This window comes from Mustela lutreola, chromosome 2 (genome assembly GCF_030435805.1).
Source record: "Mustela lutreola isolate mMusLut2 chromosome 2, mMusLut2.pri, whole genome shotgun sequence".
NCBI classification, from domain to species: Eukaryota; Metazoa; Chordata; class Mammalia; order Carnivora; family Mustelidae; genus Mustela; species Mustela lutreola.
In genome coordinates this window covers 149,864,490-149,886,429 of record NC_081291.1, presented here as the reverse complement: position 1 = coordinate 149,886,429, position 21,940 = coordinate 149,864,490, and the positions used below count along the sequence as shown (strand labels likewise).

Sequence of the window (21,940 nt, the reverse complement as noted above, 5' to 3'; positions counted from 1 at the left end):
TCTTTACCAACATTGATACCAGGGCAAGTTTTCTTTAAAAACCTACGGGGGGGGGGGGGGTGGCGCGTAGGTGGCTCAGTGGGCTAAAGCCTCTGCTCAGGTCATGATCCCACGGTCCTGGGATTGAGCCCCGCACCTGGCTCTCTGCTCAGCAGGGGCTTGTTTCTCTTCCTCTCTCTCTGCCTGCCTCTCTGCCTAGTTGTGATCTGTCAAATAAATAAATAAAATCTTAAAAACAAACAAACAAACCCCAAAACCTACAGTGGGGGTGGCTGGGTGGCTCAGTGGATTGAGACCTCTGTCTTTAGCTCAGGTCATGATCTCGGGGTCCTGGGATAGAGCCCCAAGTCGGGCTCTCTGCTCGGCGGGGAACCTGCTTCCCACCCCACCTCTGCCTGCCTCTCTACTTGTGATATCTCTGTCAAATAAATAAAAAAATCCTTAAAAAATTTTTTTAAAAAGCCTACAATGTACTAGTAGGAGAATAGCCCTTTCCTCCCCTAACAAAAAAGTAAGTTAAGCATTCAGGAAGCTGTATCCTGGTTAATTTTATCTGCTTTCATTTTTAATTAACTAGAATGCTGAAAACACCACAAACTTACTGAAAATCTTCCTGAAAGTATTCATATCTCTTCTTTAGTAAGTACAGCACATACTTAAGAATATATACTCTTTGAGGACTCTTACTGTCCCTTCTGATCACACTAAATATCCTCTTGTAATAGTCTAGACTATTTCATGTGAACACATGTCCTACAATTTTTGTTCACCAATCTAAAAAAATCATTTTGACATTTGATAGCCTTCTAAATGAAGTCCTGTAGCCTTAGTTATTATAAAGTTTTTGGACACTTGGCTGAGGTTAATGGAGTGGCCTGTGCCATATATGTTAAATTACAAGCATTATTAAAATTGTGTTCTTTTCTTATAGAAAACAATTTCCATAAAAAGTAGAAATGGATTTAAATTTGTCAGAAAACTCTTGACCAGGAAGCCTGAATAGGGGATTGGAAAAAGATTTAAACATCCTACATTTTAATCAAAAATCCTGATAGTAAATCATTTGCCCTTTCAAATGAAGTAAATTATTGTGGGTTCATATAGAAGACTATTGTCTCTTATTACATACAAGAAATATGAATATATTAACAGGGAAAGAAGACATCTGCTTACAAGTTTTCTAATCAACAGTTTTCCCTTTGAAGTAGGTAGTACTGCAGGGAAGCATCCCAGTCATTATTCACAGTGACCAGTTTCTGGCTCTTCTTATTCACAAGTACTACACAAATGAGGTAGCAAATTCCAGAATGTAGAACCTGGTTACTACATACTTCCTAATGAGGGAAAATTGTATTATAACTTTTGCAAGTATTTTATAGCTAATACAGCTAAAAACTTAAGGTTAAACAACTGAGTTATTATTATTAAGCCAAAACTGATACTTGTCCCCGTGTGTTTAATGAATCTTCCAAATTCTAATGAATAGAATTTTGGCAAGTACTATAAAGAAAAAAAACACCAATGCCTTGGATTTCCCCGAACAGAAAAACACACTGCTGTGAAGATGATAATTACATTGGTACTCACTAGTAATAAATTTTCCTGATTACTCCTTCAATCCTAGATTAGAGCAAAATCTACAATACAGAGTGCTATCTATTAATACCACTACATAGAAGTATTCTTTTTTCCTGGTAGATGAGGAAAATAACTGGAACCAATGTTTTAGAAGATCAAGGCACTTAACTTCAAAATATACACACTCTGTTTTCTAAGCAAATTCAAATTGAGCAAAATAAAGGGCTAAGAATAAACTTGTTACAGTACTTTTTAGGTACTATCAGTAAAAAACAATTGTGTAAAGTAGGTATCTTCACAGAAGTATGAGATTTATAAAAATTTTCTTCAAGGAAAAAGGCACAAAAATTACGGCATAGAAGCTGATTTTTAAAACTTTATTGATTTTAAAACAAAATCCAGTTTGAACCACAAAATTCAGTTTGAACCACAAGTGGGAATACAATATCTTCAAGATAACTTCTAAAACTATTACTCTACATAATGATGAAACAGAATTAACAGTAGAGCAGAATACGAACTTTTCATTTTGGTGGTTTATATATATTCTTAGGATGAATTTTAACACCATTTAAGAGGACTGTACAAAAACAGGTATTTTTTTAAATGACTTGCCAAATTTATCATTATGAATGCTTAAAAATGCAAGTCTGTAAATGGGTAAAGAAGCAAGCAAACTTACAGTGAGTTTGCAAGGCTTTGCTTTTGTAAGCAAGAGAAGTGTGTATATTTTTGCTGAAAATTCTTTTTGTACTTAATCTCATGGGAGTATTGGTATATAGAAATCCACATACTGTATTTCATGAGATTTTCATCAACCTGATTTTTTTTGTGTGTAAAATGCTAGTTCTACAAGGTAAAGAAATACCCTATTGCTCCTAATGCTAATGGACCAACCCCAATTTCTGTTCCACTCTTACCCATACAGAAAGGTCTGTTGATCTTTTAACCAGCCCTCTGCCTTACCTGCTACCAAAGAGAAAAAGGGCTGGAAAGATTCTTGCTGTCTAATCCACTGTTCCCTTGGGAGCACAAGACCAAGCACAGGGAGGGGAGAATTTAGCTGTTAACAGATTTAGCACATATCTAGATGTATGCTCTAGAACACAACACTGCCTCCAAGCTCACCTTTAAGTCCTTTCTTAACACTATAAGTAAAATGAAAAGTGTTCTTAAGTCTCCATGGTCAAACAGGAAGCTTCTCCTATACAGTAATCTTTCTTTGGATTAAAAAATTCCCCTTAAGGAAAAACATCACTAACGTGATTGCCAATGTAGAGCTTGTTTAAATGTGACTCAAAGGGTCATCTAGAATGCCATAACAACTACTGTGTCTGATTATTAACAAGAAAAAGAGGACTAATTTTATAGATAAATATAGGGTGAAATTACTGAAGTTCCAAAATCAATGTCTGATTCTAAACACCGTAACAAAGAAATTTTTCCATTCAGGATTAAGATGTCTTTAAGAGTTGAAACGATTTTGGAGGTCATCCAGCCCAACTTCCATCCAGATATCACGCCTCTCACATATAGTAGTCTTCTGAATTATAAAAATTTATAAAGTTATTTTTTTAAAAAAAGCTACATAAATAAAAATTATCTCTATATATAGAAATATCTATTCAGCACTTCCATAATTTAAATATTCAAATTAAACTGGGTAGAATTGGTTCCTTCTCACCCCTACAGACTGTATTTACACACTAACACATTGAATTACATTTAAACAATAATAGTACTACTTCACTAAAAATGGAGAAAAATAGTATTCTAACACAGTCCCTAATATTTTCATAAACATAAAAACTGCAAATTACATATGTGAATTAGATCTCAAACTGTTAAAAAAAATATATAATTTGCTAACCTGGACTTCAGTCTCATTTAAGGTTTGATTCTGGAATGCAAATATGGTTTTTTAAAGTAATAAAATCTCTTGCATATAGTCTACGTATTAACCATTTACAAGGACTGTGAATCCATCACATCACAAATGGAAGGCTCTAGTGATTAATCAGATGTGTCCAACACAGAAAATAACTCTTTATTTGGTCAAAATTATAAAAGGTTTGACCTTATTTGAAATATGAAAAGGCTGAGTACTTGAAAGATATGAAAATACTCAGCAAAGACACTATGAAAAGCTGAATAACAAAGTAACTTTCTCAAAAAATTATTTTAGGCCACAGTATATAACAGAACTTATTGCTATTTGAAATATTAAAAATAGGTTCATATATAGAAGAGATTATCAGTAATACTTTACTAATATAAAATGATATACTTCTTTTAGAAGACATACTCTAGATCTCATTTCTAAAACACTATTTTCTCATTTCCAAAATTTCAGTATATATCTAATCAAACTGACCTTACCAAAATCCCACAAATTATAAATCAATTAAAGTTCTGATTTCATTAATTTTAGCTTGTTTCATTTCATTAGCATTTGTTTTCTTAGTTCCAAAGGCTCCCGCAGCAAGTTCTCTCTTTGTGTTTTGTATTTTCAGCATATTTTCTTCAACAGAATCCTTCACAATGAACTTAAAAAAAAAAAAACAAAAAACTTTTTAGGTCACAGTATTTAAAATCTTCAATAGGAAAAAATGAAAACTTAAGACAGGTTGAAATGTTAGTCCACTATAAAAAAAACTTGCTTTCTTACAGTATATTACATAGATTAACCAATTTTGAAAGCTATTAAGTTTTATAATACACATAATCTAATATCTAATAATTTTTTCTCAATATGCAGTAAGCATATTTAGAATACAGTAGAATAACCAGAGCTGAGCACTGCTTTCCCTCATCACTCATATGGTTTTCTTATATAAAGAATATGGCTGTAAGGCCTTAAGTTACATCTTAAGAACAGCACCAAACCAGCAAACTTTATAGGCAACTCTGTAACTGGAATACTTGCAAGATAAATTTATCATTATATTTAAATAGCCAAATGAGATTCTCCCAGAAATGCAAGAATGTGCCTTTATCTGGTTTAATTTAAAACATGGAGTAAAGAAAAAAAGACATCTTCTCAACTGATGCTTAAGAAGCATTTCTGATAAAAACCTTGATTAAAAAAAATCTTCATTAGCCTATAAATAAATGTCCCTTAATCTTAAGTGTATCCACTGGAAACTTACCAAGAACAATGGAGTCACAATGTAAAACAATAAAAGGAACAGTGCAAGAATTACTACTATGACTACTATTAGTCAACACTGCATAGAGGTCTAGTTACTGTAATAACAATACAACATTACTGAAATACATAAAAGACCAAAAAAAAAAATGACTAAATTCTTGTATGGGAACACTCCTTACTCATAAGGAGTATTTATATATATTTATAAAAATCATTCTCGAATTAATCATAACTTCAATAAATCCAAAATAAGATTTCTTAAATGAGATCTGGTAATCTAAATCCAAAGCTCAATTTAAGAGTAAGTAATTGTATTAACAAATTTCCAAAAAGAAGGGTAATGAGAGCGCACTGCTCTGCTAGATACAAAAGCATACTTTAGAAAACCATAGTAATTTTAATAGTAATGTCCCAGGAATAGGAAAAGAAATCAAAGAAATAGAAACACAAAGTCTGGAAAGAGATTCACATTAATATATACAAATTAGTTTATGATAAAAGTGACATTTCAAATAAGTAGAAAAAAAAGATATACTTAAAATTTTTGAAGCTTTTTCATGAAAAAACACATTCAGTTCAAAGAGTTTGAAATAAACCATTTCTAATGTAACAAATTTAAAATCAGTGTATAAAGGAGTCTTTTACATTATAAAACTGTATTTGTACTTTATGAAAACTGGGCAAAAAAACAATTTACTGAAAAAAATATTAACTGACAATAGATTAGTGAAAAATAAATATGCTCAAGGTCTTAGATGTACAGAAATTAAAGGAGCACTTTTCTGACTATTACATAAGCAAAAATTTACATCATTCTCATACATCTTTAAGTCTGTTTAGAAAGCAAAGTTTAAAGAATCCTAAATCCAGAATTTAGTTTTCTTTTTTTTAAAAAGATTTGAGAGAAAGCCCAAAAGGGGTAAGGGTTAGTTGGGCAGAGGGAGAAGTGGACTCCCCACTGAGCAGAGACCCAACACACGGCTGGATTCCAGGACCCGGAGATCATGAGCTGAGCCAAAGGCAGCCGTTTAACTGATTGAGCTACCCAGGTACCCCCAGAATTCTAGTTTTCTTAATCCTGAAGAAGTACTTGCATATAATATAATTCTCATTATGGAACTGTTTTTATTAGCAAAATATTAGACTGGCTAAATTATGATATATCTATATATGATATTAAAAAGAATGGGTTTGTAGAATCATTAAATTCACAAAGTATAAGGGTAGTTGCTGAGGGCTGAGTTTCAAATTGAGATGAAAAAGTTCTAGGGACAGATGATGTTGAAAAATTACACAACGGTGTGAAAGTATGTAATGCCTCTTAAGTGTACACTTTGGATAAAATGGTAAATATTCTGTATGTTTTACTATGTTTATATGTACTTTTATGGTAGTGTACTTACATGGGTGGTTCCCAATATAGACTGTTAAGGGAGCAAAGTATGCTGCAGAATAATAAAGGGCAATCTTACTTACCTTAAGAGATATTTTTAAAGGAGAGACATACACACAAATGAATCTATGTAAACACTGAGAAGGAGACTTTGAATAACATGTAAAATTACTGATAGTAGTTTCCCCTAGAGGAGATTAAAGGAGACCTTCATACTTTGTTCTGCCTAATTCTACTGCAGTCTTTCATAATAATACATTCATGCATTATTTGTATAATCTTAAAAACCTCATCAACCTAATTTTAAAACAGATGGCTTAAAAACTCACTTTTGTGATGATAACTTCTTGCTTCTGTCCAAGTCTATGGCATCTGTCAAAGCACTGATCTTCAGCAGCTGGATTCCAGGCCTAACAAGAATATGATTGCTTTATTACCACCCTGATCTGTGAGTGTTCTGCCCAATTCCTTTCATTTCAGTATTACTCATTCACCTTTTACTGACTCAAGATTTTTCTGATGGAATTCAGAAACTGACCTAAATGCTCTGGGGGGAAAAAATATACCCCACCCCCAACTATGACAGGCAGGTATTCCTCATTTCACTGCACTGCTTCTAGTATCTAATACAGTGCCTGATACATAGAAAGCAATCACCCAATACACAGCAATCACCCAATGCTTAAGTAATCAAATAGTACCTTTTCCACTTTAAAATTGATCTATGTCTGTTTAACAAAGAAAAAAAAAAGTTACACATCCTTAAATGACTTAATTTATGTCAGAAAAGATGTAATTTATTCCATTTATGAAAAAGTGTTCTCCCCTTTTGCTGATCTTTTTATTCTTTCACTTTCTTCCATTTGTTAAATAAAAGCACAAAAAAAGCTTTCAGGAGTAATCAAAAGTATTAAAAATTAAAGGCTTTGTTGATGTAATTTTCTGTATCTATATTTGAATCTGACTTTAAAATTGAACTAAAATAACATTAACTCATTAAATACAAGTATTATCATGGGGACTGTCTTAAAGTGAAGAATGAAACAAGCAAAGAAAAAAGCAAAACGATATAGAGTTCTTCTGTCTAGAAAGACAGGAGTCAAGTGGTTTGGAAATAACTATAATGAACTACCAAGGTTAGCGATCATTAAAATTTTAAACTATGGGATGATTCTTAAAGGATGTTTAGGACAAAGGAAACTTTATACAGCAAAATACCACCTGAAAATGTAACAAAATCGCAAATGCCTATGTTGATGACAAGTTTATAGTGTGATTCATACTTAGGCTGTTATTTTCTTCTGTTTAAAATTCCACTGATGGATACCTGGGTGGCTCAGTTGGATAGGCATCTGTTGATTTTGACTTGGGTCATATACTGGGGGTTGTGAGACTGGGCCCCACATCTGGCTCTGTGCTGAGTGTAGAGTCTCCCTCCCATCCCTAGCTCTTAAAAAATAAAGTTCCCATGAGCTCTAGAGAAAAGGAGATTTTACTATTATTGTAATTTAAGTATTGGGTGATTTTTCATATTTCATAGTCAGATTTTAAGAATATACTTAGCTTACGATTTTCTAAAAGTATCATATTTTATGTATATTCTGTATTTCATGATTTAATACATATTGAAATTGTTATTACCAAGAGCCCAGGTACACGTTCCTTTCTGTTGTCTTCTATTTTATCAAGGAACGTTCTAGTGAGCGGCAATATATATCTAGTATGACTACCAAGAGTCAAAATTTTTTTTTAAGTAGGCTCATGCCCAGCATGGACCCCAATACAGGGCTTGAACTCAAAACCCTGAGATCAAGAGTAAAATGCTTAGCCAACTGAGCTACCTAGGTACCCCTACCAGGGATCAAATTTATCTCATGATAATATAAAACTGATAGCTTCCATTTTCAGCAGTACTGATGAAGGAAGGTAATTAACTTTATCAAAAGACCAAAACTAAATATTTAAAATACATCTTAACTCTAATGCAACATCCCATGAAAAGGTAAAATATTTTCATGAATAAAGTTTTTTTGATTTAATCTTATTTTCCTGGGACCTGGCTTTCATTTTAAAGGTAGAAACATTTGAAGTGTTCAATGAAAATTTACTATGAACTGCTAAAACATTCTAGCAGTTTTTTTAAACTACTAAAGAGTACAGTCTGTGATTGGCTTTATAATACTATATTTGGTATTGACAACCTTTTCTGTATCAGATACTAAGATTATAACAAAAGAAGCAAGTAATTTGGGAATTTGTCCAAAAATCATATAAGATTATCATCAGGTTAGTTAATATAACTTAATATGTAATTACAATGACTTTTTTTTTATAATAACCATAAAATATTAAAACTCTAGCAAAGATTTAAAACTTCATCCACAGAACTAAGGCAAGAAAATACAATAGATCACTGCCATCCATAACATCAGTATGAAATCTGTGAATGTTAAAATGTGGTTCTGTTCGGTATTTCACTTGGGGAGGTTAACCCAGCTGAGCAAAAAGGCCTTGGTAATGGGTGCATGCATGAACTAGCTAGACTAATCAGAATAACTCAAATTTGTATCTCAGTGAACTATGTTAACGAAATTTTCTGAATTTCAGGTAACAAGCTAAAACTACAAATCTTAAATCTGTGAATCACGGAAATAGCAAATAGGGTTGCCTCTGGCCCTGACACAGTAACCCAGTGCGAATTAGAAACTGAATTGAATTATTCCAGAGTGCCTACAGCACTATGTGCTGTTAGAAGAAGGTGCTGCTCTTTATATGCTTCTCTTAGGTCAGTTCGGTGAATAAAGTTCAGAATGAATTTTAGCTCCCACTCTACAGCTAGATCTGTATTGTACAACTACAAGTGATCTGTATTAGATGCTAAAATTTATCCAAAATGTTCATTAATGGCATTAGTTTCTAAAACTGTGATGCTGGACCAACTCCACCTGAATCACCTATGATCTTTATAAAAATGCAGCTTCCTGGGTCTCATGCAAGAACTCCTTAATCTCTGAGCACAGAGGTGAGAAATTGTATTTTACCTAATTTTTTGCACATTAAAACAGACCATTAAAATCACGACAGTAACTACGTCTACCTTGTTTATAGCCAGATTCCTGGTGCCTGTAAGACTCCCTGACACAATGCAGGATTCACATTATTTGTTGGCCAAATGAATGAAACCACTACACTTTCTATTAGTTAATAGAAACTAATTTTATATATGGAAGCAGAAAACCATAGAAATTAAGAACATGGAATCCTGGTTTGCATATTACTGCATGAGGTTGGGCAAGTTATTTTATTTCTCTCTGCTTCAGAGAAGTAAAAATAAGGACAATAATAAAATAAGGACAATAATAAAATCTCATAAGGATCCATTCTAGAAATATCCTAGGGATATTGTGCGAATTTCAGTTGGTGTACGTAAAGCACTTAAAGCCCTCATTACACATTTACTAAGTTACTGTTTTTACCAAGAATTTTCACAATCAGTTACAACTATGATGGTATTTACCAAATAGTTTATTTTTTTTTAAAGTTTAATAACATACCAAAAAGTCTACAGAATTACTTACTGGATCCATTAAAAACACTCGAGAAGCTGCAGAAAGATTCAGACCAACTCCACCTGCTTTTAAGGATAGAAGCATTATGGTTGGAGATCCTGCTTCAGTGTTTTGAAAACACTGAATTGATTCAACTCTTTTCTTCTGTGCCATGGAACCATCCAAACGAGTAAACACAAATCCAGAGGCTCTGTGGAGGGACAAAAAAGACAAGTAACACTTTCCATTTGATTAAAAAAAATGTAAGTAATTACAAATCTGTTCATTCAACCAATTCTTCTACTCATTTGACAAATATATACTAACCCATCTACTAACATGTCATGCTCTGCTCTTTTTTCTGATAAAGTCAGGACTAAATCTTTAAAATCCTATGCTCCCAGGCAATATTCTTTATTGTGATTCTGTCATTTTCGATAGATGAAATGAATATAACTGGTAAAACAATTTTTGCTAACCAAATCAAAACACACAAAATCCTTTCACTCAAAGTGAGAATCAATATTGAATTTACCTGAGTGGTGTTTCAATTAAAGACAGGAATGTTGTAAACTGAGAAACAACTAAACTTTTTATGTTGGGATTCTTCTTTCTTAAGTCAATCAGTGCATGCATTAGAGCATTAATCTGAAAAAAAAAAAAAAAATGAGGACATCCATTAGATTCTATTTTGAATAGGCAAAATACATACAACTTTTTTTAAATTAGGAAAAGAACGTTCCTGCCCCATTATTTCTCTAAAATGCCAAAGTCAAAGAAAACTAATGTTTTTAAAATCTAAGATTGAAAGAATGCACTCAAACTGAAGCTCCTTTCCTCTCAAACTCACCACTAGATATAAAAATGTTAACACCCACATAGTATATTCTTTTTTTTTTTTTAAATATTTTATTTATTTGACAGACATAGATCACAAGCAGGCAGAGAGGCAGGCAGAGAGAGAGGAGAAAGCAGGCTCCCTGCTGAGCAGAAAGCCCGATATGGGGCTCGATCCCAGGACCCTGGGATCATGACCTGAGCCGAAGGCAGAAGCTTTAACCCACTGAGCCACCCAGGCGCCCCCAGAGTATAATATTCTAATGATAGGGTTAAAAGCAGAATTATTTTAAGATATGGTACCCTTTTAAAAAGAAAAAAAAAGATTATATTAATTAGAGGGGGAGAAAGAGCACAGTGAAGACAGGCAGAAGGAGAGAGAGAAGGAGCCTCCCCACTGAGCAGGGAGCCTGACATAGGGCTCGATCCCAGGACCTGAGCTGAAGGCAGAGGCCCAACTGACGGAGCTACCCAGGTGCCCAAGACATGGTATCCTTTTATAAGTGTAAAACAAATACTCAAATATATGCCCATGTGCATTTTACCTTTGAACTAGATGTCCATTCCATATTAGACTTTTTCTCAGTGTCACATGCCAATTCTTCTGGAGGGCATTCTAATAAATTGTCTCCATGTATATCATTTCTGCACAAAGGACATTTAGCATGTGGCTGTATAAAAGTGAGATATAAGTAAAGTTTATCAGAGGAAGAAATATAAATTTCCCTAAAATTTTCAAAAAGATGATAAATTCTATATCCTTAATAGCTAACACTTTCTTAGACTTTTTATTAGATTCATCCATTTAAGATAAATTTGTACATGCTGAACTCCAGGCAGATTCCTATGTGTTAAGTGGGACTGGGTAAAATAGGGAGCTAAAGTATGGTATGTGATCTTGACTAACAGCAGGAACTTCAAACAAGTATTATAATACAATTTGCTCTGGAAATGGTCTGAACTCCAGAGGTCCACTTATAGTGGGATTTTTTTCAATAAATATAGCATAGTACTTATATATGATAATATATATTATGTATAGTATATACATATATATATAGTACAATATAAATGGATATTCTCTTATCATTTTAGTATTTTCTCTAGCTTACTTTAAGAATACCACATATAGGGGCATCAAGCTGGCTTAGTTGGGAGAAGCATGCAATTCTTGATCTTGGGGTCATGAGTGTTAGCCTTACATTGGCTGTAGAGATTACTTAAATAAAAACTTCAAAAAGTAAATAAAATATGTGTTAACTGTTATTGGTAAAGCTTCTAGTCAACAGTAGACAGAAGTTTTATAGGAGTCAAAAGTGATATGCAGATTTTCAACTGCACAGGGGGTTGGCACCCCTAACTCCTACATTGTTCATGGTGAACTGTACTATTTGCAGACAAATAAAGAAATCATGAGTAACAGTATCTTGAACCTAACTACAATACAGCACACTATTTGGAATGGTTTTTTCGAAGAAAAAAATATCCTTCTTAATGGCTTATAAAGCTGGTGTAGACCTGTTAAATCCTATCAGACTCATTCAAAGCAGTATTTGTTGTGTCCATTTGTACCAAGACATGCTAATATGTCCTACATTACTATATACCAAATACCTTTACCAAAAAAAAAAAAATCTGAAACTGAAACAATGTTAAAAGATTAGTGCCGTTACCTTTAGGGAGCAGGGAGAAGGTAACTGATTAGAAGGGGACACAAGGAGACCAGGATAGTAGTCACATGGATGTATCTACTTCATGATTCACTCAACTGTACAATCATGACTTGTGCATTTTTTTCTATACGTATGCCAATGAAAATATTTAAAAACAAACAAATACACCTCTACCTCTGCTGAAGAACTGCTTAAAGAATTATTCCACTTCAAAAAATTATACCATACATAAGAATCCAGGCCTACCTTATCCAATAAACAAATGAGACAATTAAGCCCTTGAATATGGTGAAGCCAAACTGAGATATTTTCTATGTGTACGATATCACCAGACTTTGAACACTTAAGTTAAAAAACCATGCATATTATCTCAGTAATTTTTATGTTTTAGATAAATTAGATAAAAATGTCATTAACTTCATCTCTTTCTACTAGAAAATTTAAAATTACCTTTGTGTCTCACATTATTGATCTATTTATTAGACAGCAATGATCTTACCAACAGAACTAGGATACTAACTGATCATGCCTCTAAAAGTGTACTGTCTTTTCATGTTTAAAAGAGCTTAATTATAAGAAATATATCAATATGAAATACTGACATACATAATTAACCATAAAACATGCACTGGTAAATCCAAGTGCAAAACTCTTTAGTTGTTGGACTTAGGTTTCATTACACTCAAGAATAACTAGTGTACCACTCTGTCAAACACTGAATATGTACCTAGTACAAAACTAACCTGCTCATTCTGAATGACTTGGCAAATACAGGGTTTACAAAAGACATGCGCACAATGTGTTATGACAGGAACTGTTAAAGAATCCAAGCAAATTGCACATTCTTCATCAGAACCTGAGCTCAGAATTAACTTCATCTTCCTTATTAACTTTTTCCGTAGTTCCTCAGGTGTATCATTTCCTAGAGAAAAGGCTGAAAAATTAATATCACAGCAAGATTTGTAATATGATTAGACAAGTTCATTTTATATAGAGAAAAGTTTTACTTGGGTAGTCTTTATTTAGGCTTCCTTTATCACAGGAGACAAACATGATTTAAATTTAAAGAAAATTCAGAAGCTGAAATAGAGCTAACCCACGTAATGCATCTTACACAAAAGCATCATTACAATCTGCACATACTACCACAGAAAAAAAGGCAGATCCAATTTGAAACAATCACCTAAGAGTATAACTGGAAGACACCTGGAAGACATCACTATTATTTCATTTCATTGGTAAGAATTTGTGAGTATATTCCACTTATGTCCTATCCTAAAAACAATGTCCATTTGACAAATAAGACACAATAGGCCATACAAAAAATTTCATTCTGATTTAAATATTCTTGACAAATATAATAGTGTAAACAAATCACATCTACTTACCTGAGGGACCACTGGAAGACACTGCATTTGTAAGAAGGTGAGTATGACAACAAATCTGCCGCAATCTAAGCAAAAGACCCAGGACATCTGCATAGTGCGCAAGGACAGTGCCTTCATTAAAATACCTAGGGGTAAAAAATGTTAAATATTATGAAGGCCTCTAAATATCATTCCCTAATCTAAAACGGTAGAATAAAAATGGCATTGTTCTTTTCTCTGGAAATCACGTCAAAACTATCTTTAATGAAACCACAAGAGACTGTAACCATAAAGCAATATATATCAGAAATGGCTGCCAATTGCAAAAGAAGTTGGATAGGAAGATGCTGAGAGACAGGACTCCAGATCTCAAACAGCTGCCAGAGAACAATTCTTCAAAATAGATGGCAAGCCCTGAAGGTAAAATCAATATCCTTCATGTGCAAAAACAAAACCAGGGTGCATGGCTGTGGTCTGAACTTTCATGGACAAGTTTTACATCAAGGCGAGAAGGCAAGCTAAATAAGGAAACATAGCAAACCTACTGTGTTTTCAGAAAAGATTATAGGCACTAGAGTCCACATTAAAAAGAACCCTACAGCTTCTGATCTTTGTTGTGTAAGCACGAATAAAACCTGAAACAACTCAGCTATAACCCTGAGACATAATTAACAAGGATACTTCCTATTAGTCTGGGACACGCTATGCCTTCTCACCCCATTCATATTAACCTCTTGCAAATAACTAAGCCAGAACTCAAGATACTCAAATATAAGTAATAATCAGCAAAGAGCAATGGAGAACAAATGGCAGTGAAAGAATATTCATCAAAAAATGCTGCCATAAAGCAAATAAAAATTATGAGCAAGGATACTGCCATGATTTACCATCACAGCGAAATAACAGAGATGAAAAATGAGGTGGTACAGCTCAGTAGTGTAAAAGAGAAAAATGAACCATCAGAAAAATGAAAGCCACACTGAAACCAGCATAAAAGAGACAAACCACTGTGAAAAAAAAAAAAAACGTGGGAAACATAAGAGATAAAAAGAAAAACAAAAACATAAGAATAAAATTTTACCTATGGAACAAAGAACATCCTACACACATGAAGATAAAATAATGGAAAAGAAAACATTTAAAGAAAACCTGATAGGAAAGGGAGTGGGGTGGGGCGGGGGAATCCAGATTTAAATGGTATATGTTTCCAGAAAAATAAAATCAAATCAGGGTTTTCTTGGGGCGCCTGGGTGGCTCAGTGGGTTAAAGCCTCTGCCTTCGGCTCAGGTCATGGTCCCAGGGTCCTGAGATCAAGCCCCGCATCAAGCTCTCTGCTTGGCAGGGAGCCTGCTTCCCCACTCTCTCTCTCTCTGCCTACTTATGATCTGTTAAATAAATAAATTTTTAAAAAATAAATAAATAAAAATCAGGTTTTTCAATAGAAGTAAACCAGAACAATGACAGTACAGGCTTCTGAAGGAAGAATGGATGATTCAAATACTATATACTAAGTCTATCACATACTTAAATATATTAAAGCAATTGAAAAAGTACAGCTTAATGATTAGGAGCACAGACTCTAGAGCTAGGCTAAGTTCAAAACCTGGCTTTGCCAATTTAACTGTGAAGCTTTGGGTAGGTTTCTTAACCTTTCTTAACTTCAGCTGCTTCATCTTTAATGGTGGCATGGTAATAATACATACCTCACAGGACTGTTGTATTAAAAGAAGCTAATACATGGAAAATACTTAGAATAGTGTCTGGATTATGGTAAGTAATATATCTGTATGTGTGTGTGTGTGTGTATATATATGTATATACACATACTAGTAATATTAGTATATTATTAGAATATGTATCCTATACATATTAGTAATACTATGTCAACAATTCCAAATATTCAACAGTATAAAGGGGCAATATAATATAAAGGTTGAACTTATAAGCTCTAGAACCAAACTGCCTGAATTTAAATACCAGCTGTCATTCACCAGCTGTGCAACACAGTACAAGTTTCTTAACTACTCTGTGCTTCAGATTCATCTTTAAAATGTGGGTAATCCTTGTGCTGACTTTTTAAGATTACTGTTAACTAATACGTATAAAAGCACTTACGGGGCTCGTGGATGGCTCAGTCTGTTAAGTGTCCAACTCTTGGCTTAAGCTCAGGTCTAGGCTCAGGTCATGATCTCAGGGTCCTGAGATCCACCCTGTGTTGGGTTCTGTTCCCAGAGGATTACTTGAGATTCTTTCTCCCTTGTCCTCTGCCCACCCCCCAACTAGCACTTGCATTAAATTAAAAAAAAAATTTTTTTTTAAGATTTTATTCATTTATTTGAGAGAGAGCACAAGCAGGAGTGGCAGGGAGAGGGAGAGGGAAAAGCAGGCTCCCGGATGAGCAAGGAGCCCAACGCAGGGCTCAATTCCAGGACCCCAGGGATCACTACCACAGCTGAAGGCAGACACCTAACTGAGCCGCCACCCAGGTGCCCCTAAATAAATAAAATCTTTAAAAAACACATATAAAGCACTTAAATAAATGCATTAACACCTACAAAGTGCTCAGTAAATGTTACTAAATGTACTACATATTTAAAAGAATAAAAATAACCTATTTTCTAAGGTTTCAATAAAGTTATTCTTCTCAAACTTTTCAAACAGAATAACCTTTACAGTCTATTCCCTGGCATGGTCACTTATTACACTAATAGTCAGCACTTCAGTTTAACAAATCCCTTTTGAGTACCAGATTAGAGCAGAAGCCTCCTCCAACCTCACTAGCCATTCCTGTCTTCTTTGTTAGACCTGTTCTCCAACTTCACTCATTCTTGGTGATCTCATCCAGTTTCATGCTTTAACTAACCATCAGGTGACTAACCACAGGTGACTTTCAAATTTACATCAAGAACATTCCATGAATCTAACCTTGTATCTAACTCCACTCAGATTTCTAAGACATCTCCACTTAGAAATCTCAGAGGACATCATGCAATCAATGGGTCCAAAACTGAACTGATCTTCCCTGAAAAAAACCTCTGTTCCTCCCATAGACCTAGTTCTACAAATGGTAATTCCAACCTTCCAGTCACACTTATGTGAAAAATCATGCTGTTACCTTTGACTCCTCTCTCTCACTCCCCCATACCACATCAGTCAGGAAGTTCTGCTGGCTTTATAACAGAACCCAACTGTTTTTCACCCCCTTCATCACTACTACTACTGTAGTGAACACGTGATCTCTTTCTTTATTGCCATTCATCCCTATTTATGCCCTTACTGCTAGAATATCAATCTTAACACAGCAGCCAGTGATCCTTTTAAAATATAAATAAGATTATGTCACTCTCCTGGGTTAAAACCCTTCAAAGTTTTCTAATCTAATAAAAAGTAAAATCCAAAGTCCTTGAAATATGTGCAATGCCTTATGAAACTGTCATGTACTCCCACTCCAATCTCTGACATCATGAGATCCTGCTCATTATTACCCAGCAATACTTCCCTCTTTGCTGTTCTTCAAGCTCACTGAATATTCTTTCAACTCAGAGGCTTTACACTTGTGGCTCCCTCTGCCTGAAATGTCTCCTAACTCCACTCTCTTTTTAGATCTTTTCCCACATAGACTCTTCTCAGTAAGGTCTTCACCATTTTCCATTCCTTTTCTCTGCTTTAATTTTTTTCCATCAAATTTTATTTTTTAAAATTGTCTGTTCCCCTCCGTTAAAATATAAACTCCTTGAGGGCAGAGATTCTTGTCTGTTTTTTTAATGCTATATCCCAGTATGTGTTACACAGGCACATATTACATTTTGGTTGACAGAATGAATATGAAAATTTCAAACACCACTGAGATTTTGAACTCTGAAATCACTTGCTTAGTTAGAACAATCTTTTTCAATCTAATTCCTGTTAAACCTGCTTTGTATTCTAGTGAAGTTTTTAAATTTGAAGATTCCCCTATTTTCTCTGCCCTCTTCTGCTTTCACTTCTACTCATTCTGGTGCATGGGCACTCACATCGAACATGTTCTTGCCTCAACTAGAATTTCTTACCTTCTACCAATCCCCAATCCCTTTATTATCTACTTCATAATTCCTATTCCCAAGATTTCATGTGCTGTTTGGAAAGTCGTATTGACTTCTACATATATCCAATACTACAGAAAGCCTATTAAGCCCACATTAAGAACCTTACAACTTTTTAGAATGGCTGTAATCCTGTGATCTTCCTCAACTTCCCATCACCTTTCCCTGTAGATACCCTTGTCTTATATTTCACTGACTGTACTCTTTACAACCCACTAGGCTTCATTTTTCTCCACCAATTTGCTTTATTCTCTTCTCTATCTATAGTCTCTTCCATGGTCTCTCCTCAAAGCAGTTTACCCAAATAAAATGCAAAAAAATTGATAGAGCAACCAACTATCAGTCCTATGTACCAGTCTTACTTTCTTCTTCCTTCTGCAAACGTCATGAAAAATGGTCTCACCCTACCTACTGCTGCTACTTCTTTGTGATCCACACCTCAGTATTCTGGTGAAACTATGCTAAGAGTTTATACCGGTAACTTCTGAATCACCAAATTAAACAGCTTTTCTAAGTCTCTAATAGTATCATGTGATACTATTAACCATTCCCTCTTTCTTGACTATGCTTTCATGGGATTCTCCCAACAGTTGACTTTTCTTACTAATTCTGTTCTTCACAGAATCTTCTACGGTAATTTCTCTTTGTTTTCCTATTTCTTAAATATGGGCATTCCCCAAGGTTTTGTTCCTTAAATAGGTTTATTATCTCTCGCTCTATGTACTTTTCTCAATGTTTTTATCTACTCCCCTGATAGCCAGGAATAGAAGCAAGCAAGGTCTTCTCACTAGCCATTCAGAACTTGCCACTTCATGTAAACTTTTAATTTTTTCCTAACTTAAGGAATTACTCACCTGTAAATTAGAATACTATTTCATTTACTTCAACTAATTTGTAAAAAGAAATTTAAATCAAGAGGCAAGTTATCTTTCTGTATACTTCAGACTTTCCTAACATTTCTAAGAAATACTATTCAGTTAAATTGGAAAGAAAATAAAAATTATTTTCTAAAATAGCTTTCTTTTTTCCATACCTTCCAATAGTAGCTCTGCCCTCATTTTTCACAGACTGATAAATTTTTCTTTCTTCATCTGAAAGTGTAATGTGCTGAATAAATACTTTACGTTCTGGTAACTCCAAAACAGGTTTTCCTTTGATTTTGCTTGTCTTTGTTCTTCTTAGGGTAATATTTTTAATTAGGGATTGTAAGCGCCTAAGTCAAAATAAAATAAATAATTACATAGCCTTTTATTTCTATATAAATTGATTCAACAAGAACAAGAAAGAATAATATATCACTATTTAAGAAGCAAAGTCAAGTTTTTTTTTAAAAAGATCCTTTTGTTTTGAGTCTTATCCAATCTGATAATCAGATAAATATTCTACCAATAGAAAAATATAACAATAATGCATTCATTGCCTGTCACAATTCAGTACCTGTCACAATTTAATCTTCTTTTATCCTGTCTTTATTTTTCTTAGCTTCTCCTTCTTTTTGTTCTATTCATGAACATATTTCTCACTTCTGTCAACTATATCACCTAATATTCAACATTCACATTCTTAAGTACCTACACAAAGTACAAGGCATTATACTAAATATCATAAAACAAATATGTGGAAAGATAAGAATCTTCAAAAAAAATTTTCAGTAATATAAAAACCAAAGTACAAAAATAATTTTTACAAAGATGCCAAAAAAAATTCAAACATGATGTGACAGTTCAGAAGAGGGAGAAATGCCTTCTGGGTTCTACAATCTTTACACTGCCTTCTCAACATCAGAAAAAAAGGAGGCACATCAATTCTTTACAGAAAGAAAGGTTTTTAAGGAAAGGTTTCTCCTAACACTGAAATATAAATACAATTTCCTAAATTAGAATTTACACAGTTGATTCTGAGAATCAAGCAGACAGTTCTGTAAACTAGGTTGGTGGCTGTTGAACCTTTTTCGCTATAACCACAAAAAGAAACACATTTTATTCCATCCAGCAAGTATATATATATAAACACATACACATGTAACAGAAACCTTTCACAAAATAATGTGTGACGATTTAAATTTCTTTAAATCTTCTACTATTTCATTTTCTTTTATAATGTTTGATGCCATCTTTATAATGATTTTACGACCTTCTAATGGATCCCAAACTCTAAAAATCACTGCTCTAGGCAAAAACCTTAAGCCACATATTAGCCAGTACCCTGTGAAATAGCTACCATACCAAGCTAAATTTCATTTATCTGTCTCCATGAGAAACAACTTTCTTTCTTAAACTCTTATGGATGCCAGTGTATGTCATACCATTCAATTACCACTATATAAAAGCTACATAAGTTGTGAAAATTTAATGCACATTAGATCCTCAGAGCATACAGTTTTTCCTGTCATTGTTTAATTAATTAATGGTGATTTCAAGGGCAACAGCAACACACAAAGACTACAAAGCTCTGCCTTTCCTTTCTGTTTGGCTAAAATCAAAGAAAGGGAAGGCTTATGTTTTAGTGGTAGTTAGAAATCCTTGTATCCCCAAACAAGAATCACTAGGCTCTGAGAGCCAAAGACATTAAGCTATAAATGCTCTTGGAAGAAAGCCAGCAGTGGAGTTAAAATAATAAAGTGACAATTGGTTCAAGCTGCTTACAGTTATTTGTTGCCAATATTAATCAGTTTACATGAGATTACTTACCTAAGTCCTCCTTCATCTCCCATTGTGACAGGACGTTGTATTGTTCTATGCCACCATTCTCTATCAAGAAACGGTTTAAGTTTTAAAAAGGAAAGAAGAGACCACAAGTCCTTTAAAGAATTTTGAATCGGAGTACCTAAAAATAACAGAAAACTGTTGTAACTCTATAGTGTATCCATTCAGAATATTCATCTCACCCAATCAGAGGAAACAAGAGTTGAAAATGGGCATTCTGCACCAGGAACACCCACTAACTATCAATATAACTATAATCCATTGTTAAACATATATGTAATCTCAAAATGAAGTTTTGCTATAATTTTTGCTCTCACCTGCCATACTAACAAAGAAAAAGACCATAGGTCCAGTAAATTCAACTTTCTCCTTATCCAAGAACATTTGTTTATTTGATTTTAAATCAGCAGTACTAGCAAGAAGGAAAAATGAATCTGAGTTTACACTGTCTTTCCCATGTCCTAGTAGAGGTGCACAAGTAGCAAACAGGCCCGGCTTCAAGATAAGAAACAGAGAAATCAAAATTCTGATTGGAGAATTTAAGTGTTTAATTAATTTCCAAAGTTCAAAAAAAAAGTCTAGTGATTTGTTCCATAAACTGACTATAATTCAAATGTTGCCACAGCATAGGCAACTGTGAAAAACAAGTCAAAATACTTTATTAAAAGACTTTCATGATTAATTTTGGACAAACTTTATATACATGTGAAGTTTACAAAGTTACCTCACTAAAACTTACTTAATGATACATATTTGAGAATTAATTTTTTTAAAAAAACATAACATTTTTACCTGTTAATACCCATCTTCTTTCTGCTTCTAAATCAAGTACAGCTTTTGTCTGCTGAGCATTCGGATTTCGGATGGCATGTCCTTCATCCAGGATCACTCTTAGCCACCTTATGCTATGTAATGGACTATCACCTTTAGTCTGAAATAAATGTTTCATGTGAATTAAAAAACACAGGAAAGTAAAATGGTACACTTCATGTAATTTGGTAAACACAAATTATTATTCTTTAATATCAACACCCACTAGGTGGGAGATAGTGCTTTGAGCACTATATACATACATCATTAAATGCCCAAAAGCTTATGAAGTATTATTTACTCCTATTTTACAGATGAGAAAACTGAAGCACCAAGGCTGGGAAGTATGTTGCTCAAAGGACCACAGCTAGGAAACAGCAGGGCTACCATTTAAACCTAGAATTTAAAGTCTGAATTTTAGAACACTTTTGAAACCTGAAGCTTACTTCTTATATTCAACTTCTGAAATGAGTCTCGGTATACTTACTCCATAGTCATGAGTTAAAATGTTGTATGTAGTCAAAACAATATCCTGTTTTGAAAGCAAGGCTGGGTCTCTTATACGATCAGGACCATAATAAACATAAAAATTCAAGTGCACATCTGCTTTTATATGTTGTCCAAACTGGTCCTAGAAGAAAATTAGAAATATTTAGAATAAACAGATAAATAAAAAATAATTTAAAAAGTTTGATAAACTACTGTCCTGTACACAAATCACTACTAAAATTACATAAAATCAAGTTTCCTACAATCTCAGCTAAAATAACAATAGTAACAATACTAATTATTATCT

General features: G+C 33.8%; 1 protein-coding gene across 6 annotated transcripts in view; it reads right to left on the bottom strand.

The window, feature by feature from the left end:
* Positions 1-1,941: 1,941 nt before the first annotated feature.
* Positions 1,942-21,940, bottom strand: part of HLTF (helicase like transcription factor) — a 52,650-nt gene continuing 32,651 nt past the window's right edge. For 2 of the 6 annotated variants that reach the window (XM_059163819.1, XM_059163822.1), the window contains exons 15-25: positions 21,632-21,775; positions 21,127-21,265; positions 20,320-20,455; positions 18,663-18,842; positions 13,569-13,693; positions 12,924-13,114; positions 11,053-11,178; positions 10,206-10,318; positions 9,701-9,881; positions 6,452-6,532; positions 1,942-4,124 (exon numbers count right to left, since the gene is read on the bottom strand). In XM_059163819.1, the coding sequence (XP_059019802.1) occupies positions 3,972-4,124; positions 6,452-6,532; positions 9,701-9,881; positions 10,206-10,318; positions 11,053-11,178; positions 12,924-13,114; positions 13,569-13,693; positions 18,663-18,842; positions 20,320-20,455; positions 21,127-21,265; positions 21,632-21,775 (1,569 nt within the window). In that variant the 3' untranslated portion in view covers positions 1,942-3,971. The remainder of the gene's footprint in view (positions 4,125-6,451; positions 6,533-9,700; positions 9,882-10,205; positions 10,319-11,052; positions 11,179-12,923; positions 13,115-13,568; positions 13,694-18,662; positions 18,843-20,319; positions 20,456-21,126; positions 21,266-21,631; positions 21,776-21,940) is intronic. The other 4 variants (XM_059163823.1, XM_059163824.1, XM_059163820.1 and 1 more) reach the window with 3 other exon arrangements.